The following is a 12666-nucleotide window of genomic DNA, read 5'->3' on the forward strand; positions in this document are numbered from 1 at the left end:
ATCCCTGCCTGGTTTTAGTTTAGTCCTGTCAGTGTTTTGCCCCATCGAGGGAAGTGTTTTGTTTTCAGTGTTTTCATTTATATTAGTCGTGTCCTCGTTACCCCCTCGTGGGTGTTTTTTGTTGGTTTAGTTATTTAATAAATATTATCTGTCAACCCCTTCACTGCCTGCCTGCGCTTGGGTTCTTCTGCCGCCACTCGTGACACTTCTGATTAAAGATGGGCCAGTTTTATAGCAATACTTCACCCAAAAATGAAAATTCTGTCATCATTTATTCACCTTCGAGTTGTTCCAAATCTGTATGCATTTCTTTGTTCTGCTGAACACAGAGAAAGATATTTGGAAGAATGCTTATAACCAGACAGATTTTGCCCCCATTGACTACCATAGTAGGAAAAAATACAATGGTAGTCCAAAGTGCCAACTGTTTGCTATCATACTGTAGCAGGAAGGCGGGACGAGAGCCGTGGGGCAGGAAGGCGGGGCCGGTGGCGTGAGTGATAATGAGTATCAGCTGTACGCGCACCGGTCCCGCATGCCTCACGGGGAGCTAGGGAGCATAAGAGGACGAGCGACGGGACTGCCGACGAGAGAGGACCGGGCCCGGAAGTTAAGTTTGTTTATGTGCGTGTGGCCGGCAGTCGACCGTGAGGTGGCTGCCGGCCTTTTATTTGCTGAATTATTGTTTGTTTATTTTGTATTAAAGTTTGTTAAATGTTCGCCGGTTCCCGCCTCCTTCCTTCCCTTCTATTGAACCTTGTTACACATACATTCTTCAAAATGTCTTCTTTTGTGTTCAACAGAACAAAAAAAAGATTAAGTAATTTTTCCTACTATGGGACAGAACTTTCTCTTATTTTATTGTTATTTAACATCAAGTAGCTTTTCTAGTATGTGATTTGTATTAATAATTATTCTAGTAGCCTATGTTATTTGTGGTTATGACAGTTTTTCACTATTGTTCAGAAACAAATGATTGTCAAATAAGAGCGCACGCCTGAAAGATATCCAATAGCGTCGCCAGTATGCATACACTTACAATAGAAAATAATATGTTCGATTTTTTAACTCTTGGCGCTTCTCGTCCAGTGTGCGACCCCCTTTAGAACATTGTATGATTGATTGAAGATGAAATAAGATAAGCCAATATGAGCACATGCAGGGCACAAGTCTCAGCAGAAGCCATGGCCCCCTTTTTAGTAACATAAATAGTTAACAAATGTTACCAAATCCTATTACCATGTTAACAAATCCTACTACTGTAACTCACTGTAATTAATTTGTGGTCCTGGAAATACAACCCAAACAATCTAGTCCTTGCTAGAGTCTAGAGAGGTACATGGCTTTCTGATTATACCACAAAGAGCATGCACACAACATGATTAGCAATGACAAAAGAGCAGGTGACATAGTTGGACACAGAGTATAGAATATCAATATGTGTATTAAAAAACTATGATAAATATGTTGCTTTGCATTGAAAAATGGATTATGCAAATTCTATTCACATGATCGTACAAGTGTAATAAGTGATTCTACAATTGTTGGTATACTGATGGCAGATTTTGTTGCATCAGTCACCATTTTTTATTTAAAAATAATGAAAATGTTTTGCTAAATGAGATTATAATGGTTATAATAAAAGAAAAGGCTTAATCAAATTATGAATAAACAAGCCAAAGAGACATCTGTGCTTGTATTGTTTACATTATTTGGTGATAATGTGAAATAAGTCAGTAGGTGAAGTAAGGATATAAACATTGTAGGATTAATGTTGCGGTGCAGAAAATATGCATAGTGAAAACAGAGCATGTGAATGGGTTTTGGTTGGGAAAAGACTTGAGCAAATGACAGAAGTCCTTTTATTAGAAACAGTTATTCAGTCATTTGGATGCTTGAAAATTCACAAACAGGCCTTCTACTAATGCTGTTGCATAAATGGCCCAATTAAAAACCAAAACATAAAATAAATAATGGTTGTGATGAGGCAGCTTTACATAATATCCCCTGATGGTTTTATCTCGTGTTTATTCTAAAACCATAAGTTTCCCCAAAAGTTGCTATAAGATTATTTGTGGTGTCAATTAAAATAGTCAAGAAATTTCATCATTCAGAAGCATAACCAATTAAATAAAAATAAACATTTCAGCTGCATCATGACGCAATGTTGAAAAAGTTTTCCATGCGGATATATTTTTCAAACACATGCACTTGAAGTGTAAGTTTATCCACTACAATGTCATTTGGATTTTCAGAATCCTCACAGATTTGCTTATTCCTCTATAGCTGTGGTATCACTTTCTGTACAATGGTGGTTTGCAGCATGCAGTCATGTTCTCACGGAGTGACTGGCATGCATGGGGCAGCCCTGGATCTTACCCTCATGCCCTCAAACCGGGACAAAGCTCTCAGGGGCCTGAGAGCCCTCAAAGTCCTCAGGGACTTTATGGGGCCCAAGTCTGAGTAGCCCAGCGCATTAGCTATAAGGCTGACTATAGACACCTACACAAAGAGAGAAAGAGCAAGAAAGGAAAGAGAGAGTCAAAGAAGATGTCGGGGGGAGAGAGAGAGAAACCCTAACTGTATGTCGACACTGGAGAGGCAGTAAACACATATATACATACACATACAAACACAAGCTCATGTATGTATGCACATATGTGTATTCAACGAAAGAAAGAAAGAAAGAAAGAAAGAAAGAAAGAAAGAAAGAAAGAAAGAAAGAAAGAAAGAAAGAAAGAAAGAAAGAAAGAAAGAAAGAAAGAAAGAAAGAAAGAAAGAAAGAAAGAAAGAAAGAAAGAAAGAAAGAAAGAAAGAAAGAAAGAAAGGAAAGGAAAGGAAAGAGAAGGAAAGAGAAGGAAAGAGATTAAGGTTAAACATGGGGTTAACCACTCAAAGTTATAGGCATGTTGGGCGACCCTTGTTTTAATCTTAGTATGAGATTTGGTTTTGCTATTTCAGGCAGAAGATGCTTGGAAAGCAGCTTACAGCAAACCTGGAAGGAAACTTGTGGTTGAGATAGTTGCAAAAAGAGAAATAACACACGTGAAGGAACACATTTAGAGAAGAGATGTGCACAAACTTACAAGCACATTCACTTTACTTTGTTCACACAAAATACGCACGATACATACTGTACGAACACCAACCGCATACTGTACGGTACACACGAGAGTCATTAGGGTAACAGGGCGGTTTGGGAGAGTAAGGAGGCAGAGAGAGAGAGGAACTCCTGGAAAAGAACAAGAGAGTCCTGACACAGAGACCTTACCCTGGCCCCTCACTTCTCGGCCCTCTTATGGCCCCTCATGCCCTGTGTGTCCATCAGCACTATAGAGAGACAAGGTTACAGTGCCTGTCAGGGACAATAAACTATCAATACTTTTGTTTAGGATTTTCATAAACACGCTCAGCAAACACACACTTTTATTGAATGTGCACTCTCATTGACAGATACATACTGTAGGATTTTTTCACCGTGTCCTAACCAAAAGTGACACGACACCGAATACGATAAAAGGCATATTTTCCATGTTATTCAGAGATTTTGTCCTAACCAGCAGCGACAGAAACTGTTTCTATTTCTAACACATTTCTGTCGACAGCCCCGCCCACACTGTGATCTCATTCGTCGGAAGTTCTGCACGCTTGATTTCATGAATATAAATCATGTTTCATAAAAACATGAATGATGAGAAACTGCGTATATAAGTTTAGAATCTGAAATTATAGCAATTATAACGTAGCGTCCAGTGAGGCATCCCAAGAGTCATGAAATAGGATGCATCAACCTCAACAGCAGTCTGATTGGTTGTGTTTTCTGATTGATTGTCACGCCACACCCCTTTTTCCAGTTCGATATGGACTGACAAATTGCTTAATGCTGGAATCTTATCGCGTTGCGTTTGGTTAGGACGTGGTATAATAATCTGTTTTAATTAGACAATGTATCTTTAAGACTTTTATGTATGGAAATTAGCTAAACTCCTGAGGGCTGTTCCACAAAACCAGTTTTAGTTGCTTCCCATGTAGGTTGGGGTTTAGTATAAGCAAACTCTGGCTTTTCTGACTTAAAAAGGTAGATTGGTTCTGGGTTTTTTTATTGCCATGCATGGTTTCACTACCACTGCTACACGGCTAATCTGCTCCCAAGATTTTCTGCAGCCCAGGCTGTGTAAAAACGTCAGTGTTTTAATTGTAATCTTGTAATTGTATCTTTGCCTTGTTATTATTTGTGTACAAATATTTCCCAAAATGTACATTTTATTAATATTAAATTATTAAATAATTTACACACTATTGGATGTTCACTGCACGTGTTTTATGTGCATGCACATGATTAGTAATCATCGATGAAGGGTTTAAATCTGGGTTGAGAGAGAAACTTGATAACCATCTTTTTTACTTAGAAATAGACCTCATACAATATCTTACAATCACAGTTAAATTAGATGTGAACATTTCAGTTAATTTCCATGAAATATATACCAACAGATAAAAATTTACTATGGCATTATGACACGACTAAAACCACATCCCACTGAACAGAATGTACCAGCAGCAGAGCATATTACCCTTTGTAATAACCAATAATGTACTTGATCAGCCTAAAAGCTTGAAAAAAATATATAAAGACATACACAAAACTTTTTCATGTAGCCACAAAAAAATTTAAGAGACCACTCCAAAACTATTTACATTTTTCAGAATTTATCATATGCATGTACGCGATAATTTGAATATATTTTGAAACAGGACAAAATGTCACTTGGGATGAACTTGTTAGAAGTAACAAACAAGTACATTTGCAGATCTTGAATATACTGCAAAGAAAACAAGTTCAAACAACACAATACTAATATTTTTAAATGTATTTTAGGACTATTTAAAAAAATAATATTTAAAGAAATAAGCCTGATTTTTTTGCACAACCTTCATATCTTTTTGCATTCTCTCAGTCTTTCACATTGTTGTTGGGTGACTTTGTCATCCCCGAGGTTTGTTTCTGTTGAAATTCAACAGACACTGGACTGGAATTACATGCAGAAATGAAAAACTGGAAAAGGCAAAGCTGGTAAAACTGGCAAAACTGAAGTGGTCTCTTAATGTTTTCCGCAGAAGAACGATCAGTCTATACTGTGTTCAATTTCTGTCCAAAGGTTACTGTTACGCAGTCTAAGGTACTATGAGGGATAATAACTGTAAATAATGGATATCCATGTCAATTACTTACGTCAACAATGAAGAAGTCCAGCCAACACCATGCATTGGTGAAGTATTTGACAAACCCATAGGCCACCCATTTCAGTAACATCTCCAAAATAAAGATGTATGTGAAGACACTGTCTGCATATCCTAGAATGATCTGGATAGTTTTCCTCTGTTCAATGTACACATCCTCAAATGCCTTGGTGACAAAACAGAGAAAGGGATTTTTCTTGTTAAAACAGCAACTGCATTCTATTAAGGACAATCACACAAAGCTTTAAAGGACTTAAAATATAATACACAATGGTTATCTGAACCATTTTTATAATTTTTTATTTAATTTGTCACAGTTTCAATGTTTCAATGTTTATTTAATGTTGAAGACTCTTTTTTACTTTCGAACCCACTGAACTATGTCACAGGGCTCGGTGTAAATAGTCCATTTTGTACATAAAAACACACATAAAAGTCTCCTATCACGACACGGTCCCTGGTATCACCAAAGTGTGGCACTGCAACCCCACTTCCACTGGCTCACATTTCTACATTAATGGGAGTTCGGTGACAGTCCCTAACAGTAAAAGAGAGAGGCGGCAACATCTTCTGCATGTGGGGCCTTTTCTACAGCATTTGGCTATAATCCCTGAAAGCAGACATGAGATACTGCAGCCCCAGGACAGACTGCTGAGGTGCAGGGCCCAGTACAGTGCAATACAGTAATAGCCATTAGCTACCTACATAGATCATATACCACACAGCAAGCAATGCAGCCTCAATCACATTAAAAATCACCTACACCAATAGAACTAGAGTTCCAGTGCATTAGTAATGCAGTAAAACACTGCACAAGAAGAAAGACACTGTGCACTGTTGTTATCTAAACCTGTTCCAGAATCTTCTGGCTGTCTTACTTCTTTCAGTATCTACATGCAGTATTTATATTCACTGATATTCAGAAATGGCATGAACCATTATAAATGGGACTAGAAATGTGTGAGTTGGTTTAACGGTGTAAAATCAAGGACTGCTGGCTAATGGGGCTCTTGCTTCGGGGAGTTTATCTGTCAGGGGCCTGTGGCAGACGGCCCCGCATTGGCCCAACATGTGTAAATAATTCACTGCAGGTGTTAATTCGATATAGATGTAGAAGGAGCAACTGAATGTGTGCCAGTGAATATTGCCACAATGTGAAACTGATGAAGAAATATTTCTGGCCTATTCAGGTTAGCTCTTTTGCAATGTGTTGCGTAAATGGTGTTTGTTCTTGCAATTTCAATTCAGCACCATTATACAGTATATCACAACTGTGTGTGTTTGTGTGTAGTCTCACCAGAGCCCCAGAGCTGAGCAGAATCATAAAAATGATGAGTGTCTCAAACCAGTTGTGTTCAACAATGAGGTAGCAGGTTTTCCTTAGAAACCACCAGTACTTCCCCCAGCCCTCAGTGATGGGCACATCACAACACTTGTAACGTGCCACGCAAGCTGAAAAACACATTATGCGTAAACTCAACACAAAAACACAAACTACTGCTCTTCCAGTATACCTTAATTTGCAGGATGCTCATACAAACACTGTATATACTGGATTGTTTAAAAACATTTGCATGTCAACAAACACGTGGATTGCTCACCGTCGGTCCAGCAGGCCTCTGGGTCCAAGTACTCCTCCACCACCTCTACTACGGCCATTTCCTCCTCATCCGGCTTTATATCTATAGTACTTCCCTCGGAAGAGCTGGTGTCATCCAGCTATATATGGGAAAGACAGATCAATTTAGGTTTTGTTTAAGCACTTCTAATGCATTCATTTATTTCAAAGAGAGATCACCTCCGGCCTTCAAAGATAACAATACTATTCTGTTAGGTCACTGTAATTATTAACGTAATATACAATAGAAATTGATATCAGCAGATATAAGGACTAGTCAATAATCTTACTAGTACATTACAAACAGAGGCCAGATGTGTCTCAGCACTAACCTTCACTGTTCTTCTGGCTGTCTAGCTAGCATAATTAGTATTCACTTCACCCAACCCATAATTAACCTTGACTCAACATTCGGCGAATTAACAAGGTTGAAAACTATCATCTATATATGCAAATCAGACAGTGATGAATGAGTTATTGCTGCTATTTATGCAAATAAGGCATTGCTTATTGATTTACTTTTGTTGCAATATTAGGGTATCACACATGTGTTCATGATGGATTTACATTTGAGAACAGCTACAATTAAAAAACGCATCGCAAGGACATAAAGGGCAAAACATACTAGATGAGGCAATAATAGCAAAACATAGCATTAATAATTTGTAAAAAAAAGTCACAATACAAAAGTTAGTTTTAGATTGTAACATTGTGATAATAAATTATACTATTTTGATAAAAGAAGATGCAAAACAGGCTGTACTGACATTGGGCCCTACTTAAAAACAATGTGCATTTAATGATAAATTGTAACATTTGGGTTTATTACATTGCATGATGAGAATTACACTGAAAAATTAAAGGGATAGTTCACCCAAAAATGACAATTCACTCTCTAGTTGTTCCAAACCTGCATACATTTCTTTGTTTGGTTGAACACAAAGAAAAATATTTGGAAGAATGTTAGCAACTGACATTTCTTGGGCATCGTTGACTACCATAGTAGAAAAATATAAAATGGTAGTCAAAGCTGCCCCAGAACTATTTCCTACATAACTCAAAATATCTTCTTTTGTGTTAAACAGAATAATAAAATATTTTTTTTCGACTATGGTTGTCAATGATGCCCTAGAAATGTCAGTTGCTAACATACTTCCAAATATCTGTCTTTCTGTTGAAGGGCACAAATAAATTTACACAGGTTAGGAACAACTTGTAAATCATGGCAGAATTTTCATTTTTGGGTGAACTGTCCCTTTAAGTAAAAGGGTCATTTTACTCTATGTTGTTTGACTGTGATTCTGCAATTCTTCAGACAGCATATAGCATATACTGTATGAAATTAGACAAACTGGCTTATTCTGCTAAATTATAGGCAATGAAAAATATGAAATATTAATAGAAATATCAAGATTGTCATCAATTGTTATCTCCTTTTTACATTGCCTTATTAATATATTAGATTAATTAGATTATCATCAATATAGTATCGTTGACTGTAGATTAATAGAAAAATATAATCATACATATTTCTAAGGAAGCAACTTTATTGTAAGATATACTACAAGCAACTACAATCATTTGAAGCTCATTTTAAACACACGAACAGCTAAAACAGCATAAATCTTTACTGGAGTGCCTGACCCTGATCACAGCAGACCAGGATGACACAGCAGTTTTAGAAAAGCTTCATCGTCAATACACACACACACACACACACACGCACAGGCGCGCGCACACACACACACAGCAGTCAAAAGCATCAAAAGCGAAAAGCATCAAAGAACCCTCACGCACTACCACTGCAGTCCTCACTGACTCAGCCGGGCCAATCAAAAATGACCACCCACCCGGCAACGCTCTGATTGGCTAGCAAGAATGATCTACGGCGATGCCACTGGCTAGATTTCAGCACGTGGAGTTCAGCAAGACTAGATTTGTTACGTCTAAACTGGGTCAAGGTGACCCGGTGGTTGCACAGAGAGGACATTGACAGGAAAACTATCTATGTACTGTATGCTTGTGAGAGGCATTATAAAAAAAATCTTCCTTTTGAACATCATTCATTCAGATCACATGATTTCCTGCTTGGGCGAGTTTTTTTATATTTAGTTTATTTTTGCAGTAATTTAGTTTTCATTTAATGAATTATTAGTTTCATATATTTGTGTTTTTTGTTTGTTTTAGTTCAGATTACATCTTGTCATTTTTAGATTAAATTTGTATTTTAATGTATGAATTAATAAAACTATTTAATATCATTCGTTTTCACACAGTCATCACTCACTAGTCCCATTTGTGTATTCAATAAAGGCCGTTTTTAAAGTAAAATTATTTTATTTAATCTTAAATACAGTTTTAGAAGTCATGTGATAGGCCACCTGTCCAGTGTGTTTCCCTGCCTACAGCTCGACAACCCAGTAAAAAAAGGGACATAATGTAAAAGGTGGATTTATTTAGTTATTAAGATATTAAAGGGATAGTTCATCCAAAACTAAAAATTCTGTCATCATTTACTTTCGAAACCAATTTCAAACCTGTATGATTTTCTTCCACAGAACACAAAAGAAAATATTTTGTAGAATGTTGTTAACTGGCCCTCATTCACTTGCACTGGTTTGTGTCCACAGGGGAGCCGCGCCTGCAGGATTTTATCTCAGGGTACGCACAGAATCCCCCACCCAATATAAAGCTCTCACACACGCAAATACCAAATACTCAAGAAATGCCACAAAAATAATGAATATATAAAAGATATATATAAGATAAACCTTGCTTATAGATGTTTGAAGCTTACTCTCCTCCTCCCTGTTTAAGCACCTCCTCGCAGTTCATTTTAATCTCAGGTTGAATGTTCATTAGTGCAAATCCAGTAAGCCTGGTGTCTTTCATCGTGTTGCGCCATGCACACGCTGCAGTTTCGAAAGTGACAATCGCATTTAAATACGGGAGTGAATTCACTAAATTATCATTCCATGTGTGTACGGAACAGGTATAGTCACTCCCGCATTAAGTGATGACTGACCCACTGGTAACGCTGTTCTAGCATTTTGCAGCTGTAAATTGTAAAAACATAAAATGTAATTTTCGGCTTTAATTTAAAGTAAACTACCACTGACAGGCGTGCTTTGTTTTGTTTATGCTTGGAAGGTGTTAAAACTGTGAAAGTGTTGCCATGTTCATTTATTTTTAAGCGCTTTTATGCTTGATATTTGGTGTTTAGCTCATAAAGCTTGGCACTTTATTTGTAAAAAAAAAAAGCTCAGTTAAGGATATTTGAGTTTTTGTGGTCTTATAAAATATAACCTATTTGGATTTTTTGGTTTATTTTAGGTTAGTCTTTGTTGGTTGTTCTGGCAACCTGGCATGTTACTTTAACAGATCGTGAGAACCGCTAACCTGATACACACATTTGATTTTACAACATACACACTATTTATGTTATTTATTTACTCTCATTCTCTCTTGCTTTCTCAATATGTCATGAGTGTACACAGATTAATCAATTTTAAATACTCTTTTAATTTTTAAACATATAAATAAAATTATAACTAGCGCCCTCTTATGGTACGCACAGTGCGTACGGCTGCAGGCGCCCCTGTGTGTCCATACAATAGAAGTGAATAGGGGCCAGTGCTGTTCGGTTACCAACTTTCATCAAAATATCTTTTGTGTTCTGCTGAAGAAAGAAAGTTATAAAGGTTCAACATGACAAGAGGGTGAGTAGAGGATGACAGATTTTTCATTTTGGTGAACTATCACTTTAATAAATTAGTTCTTCTAATTATCTCTTTAAATTCTCGGTTACGTGTTATTTTGTTACCAATGTTATACATTGATGTGCTAAAAAATGAAACTATACCAGGGTTTTCTAGTTTACTACTGTAGTATAATCTGTCCCTGGTAGTGTGTGAGAAACCCACCTTCAATACCTCAATTTTCATAAATCTTTTACACATTTATGTGTGCAAACACACACACACACAAACAAAGGAAAAGCATTACATCATCTAGTGGACTGCATCTATTCTTTGGCTGAGTGGCTCAGCACTCAGCAGCAGCAGCAAGGTAATAAATCACAGGAATAGCACCACTCAACATTCTTATACTGCCTGCAAAACCTTAATCCACCCATGCTGCTGTAATCTGCAGTCTGTAATCAACTACTGACACTGTCTTTATCTACTTACACTCTATAGACAAAAACCGCTATCTTCTGCTCATAACCCCTGGACACGAGTTTAGTCAACCCCTAAAAATGACAACATTTTCTTTAAAGATTGTATTAGTCTATACAGTCTGACCAGTCATGCAGCCGTCTTTTATCAATGAATACATTTTCCTTAATCAAGAAATTATAAAATTGTCTCAATAATGTGATTCCTGCAATGAAACATTACACAACAATTGTACCGCACCAGGAAGAAAAACTCACACCCTTGCCAGCGTCCACATGCATAAGCCAACTCCTTCCAAAGTAAAATGATGCTAAAAGCATTGTGGCCTCAAAATGATGATCCGTAGATTCTGTACAATAAGCAGCAGTAAGCCATTTTCAATTCCTTGAAGAATACTGTATGGGCTACCTACACGTTTTTATAGGTTTTACTTCAGCCATATATAAAAAATATCACTTCTTCTTTAGTCTTTTTTACAATAACATCAGCACAAAGGTACCAGAAAGGGTTTCGAATATCAAAATAACACGGTACAATACAGTATAGGAGTTTACAATATATCTTTTAATGTCAAACTGTAACTATTTCACATACTGAATTTTCTCTCAGAAGTCTAAAGAGAGCTTTAAACGGCAGTCTTGCAGTCCATTTAGCTGCCTCCAAAATCTCTACATTTTCATGCAATGGCTCATAAAAGCTATACCAGAATATAGGGATGCACCGAGATGAAAATTCTTGGCCGAAGCCGAATAAAAATGAAACACTTGGCCGAAGGCCGAACACCGAACATGGCTTTTCGTATTTCTATTTATTTAGCCAATTTTTGCACTATTGCATAAACTGAATGGTCAAAATGCTTTGTATATTCTGTCTTGCTTTCAATATAATACAATACAACTTAAAATAAAATTGAGCAAAACAAGTAAGCTAAATTAAAACAACAAAAAAAGAGCCCCCTCACTTCTTGAATAGCATATATTAGGCCTATGACTGACTGCTGAAAGAATGCACTGTACTCTGTAGCCCTACAACAAAACACTTAATTAAAAAGTGTCATTTAACATTATAAGCTAAAAATATGAATAAACGAAAACTGTTGGATTATTATAGGCTACATTGCAAAATGATTTAAAGAGAGAAAAAACATCCATGCAAGCAATTATGACTGACAACCATTTCAGTTCACGTCTCTCCTCCAAACTCCACCCACAAAAGTCTGTCACTGTTCTCTCAGAAGGTGCACTCGTGGCCGGGATGCACAAAACATACTTTGACAAGTTGTTTAGTACATGGAATTGTGTGCACGCGACCACTGTATGATGTTAAAGGATGTCGCGAGCAGCGGTGCTACTGTCAGACCGCCCCGCTCCAGTCTGAAGAACACAATTTACCGACCGGTAAAGACGCTTCCATTCAGAAATTTACTCCGGCGCGACAAGTTCCGTGCTGTGTCTTTCTCAGACAATTTAAAATGTGCTCTCTCTCTCTGTGCTGGTTACTGCTTGATCATATCATATAGCTTTCCTGTGGCTCAGTGGTTAGAGCATGGCGCTAGCAACGCCAAGGTCATGTGTTCGATCCCAGGGATTGCACATACAAAAAACTAATGTATAGTATAATGCAATGTAA

General features: G+C 37.2%; 1 protein-coding gene across 6 annotated transcripts in view; it reads right to left on the reverse strand.

The window, feature by feature from the left end:
- The window catches only part of scn8ab (sodium channel, voltage gated, type VIII, alpha subunit b), a 56787-nt gene that overhangs the window by 7498 nt on the left and 36623 nt on the right, over positions 1 to 12666 (reverse strand). For 4 of the 6 annotated variants that reach the window (XM_057337049.1, XM_057337051.1, XM_057337050.1 and 1 more), the window contains exons 18-21: positions 6843 to 6960; positions 6539 to 6693; positions 5234 to 5407; positions 2380 to 2502 (exon numbers count right to left, since the gene is read on the reverse strand). In XM_057337049.1, the coding sequence (XP_057193032.1) occupies positions 2380 to 2502; positions 5234 to 5407; positions 6539 to 6693; positions 6843 to 6960 (570 nt within the window). The remainder of the gene's footprint in view (positions 1 to 2379; positions 2503 to 5233; positions 5408 to 6538; positions 6694 to 6842; positions 6961 to 12666) is intronic. The other 2 variants (XM_057337054.1, XM_057337052.1) reach the window with 1 other exon arrangement.

Source organism: Triplophysa rosa, linkage group LG7 (assembly GCF_024868665.1).
Source record: "Triplophysa rosa linkage group LG7, Trosa_1v2, whole genome shotgun sequence".
Lineage (NCBI taxonomy): Eukaryota > Metazoa > Chordata > Actinopteri > Cypriniformes > Nemacheilidae > Triplophysa > Triplophysa rosa.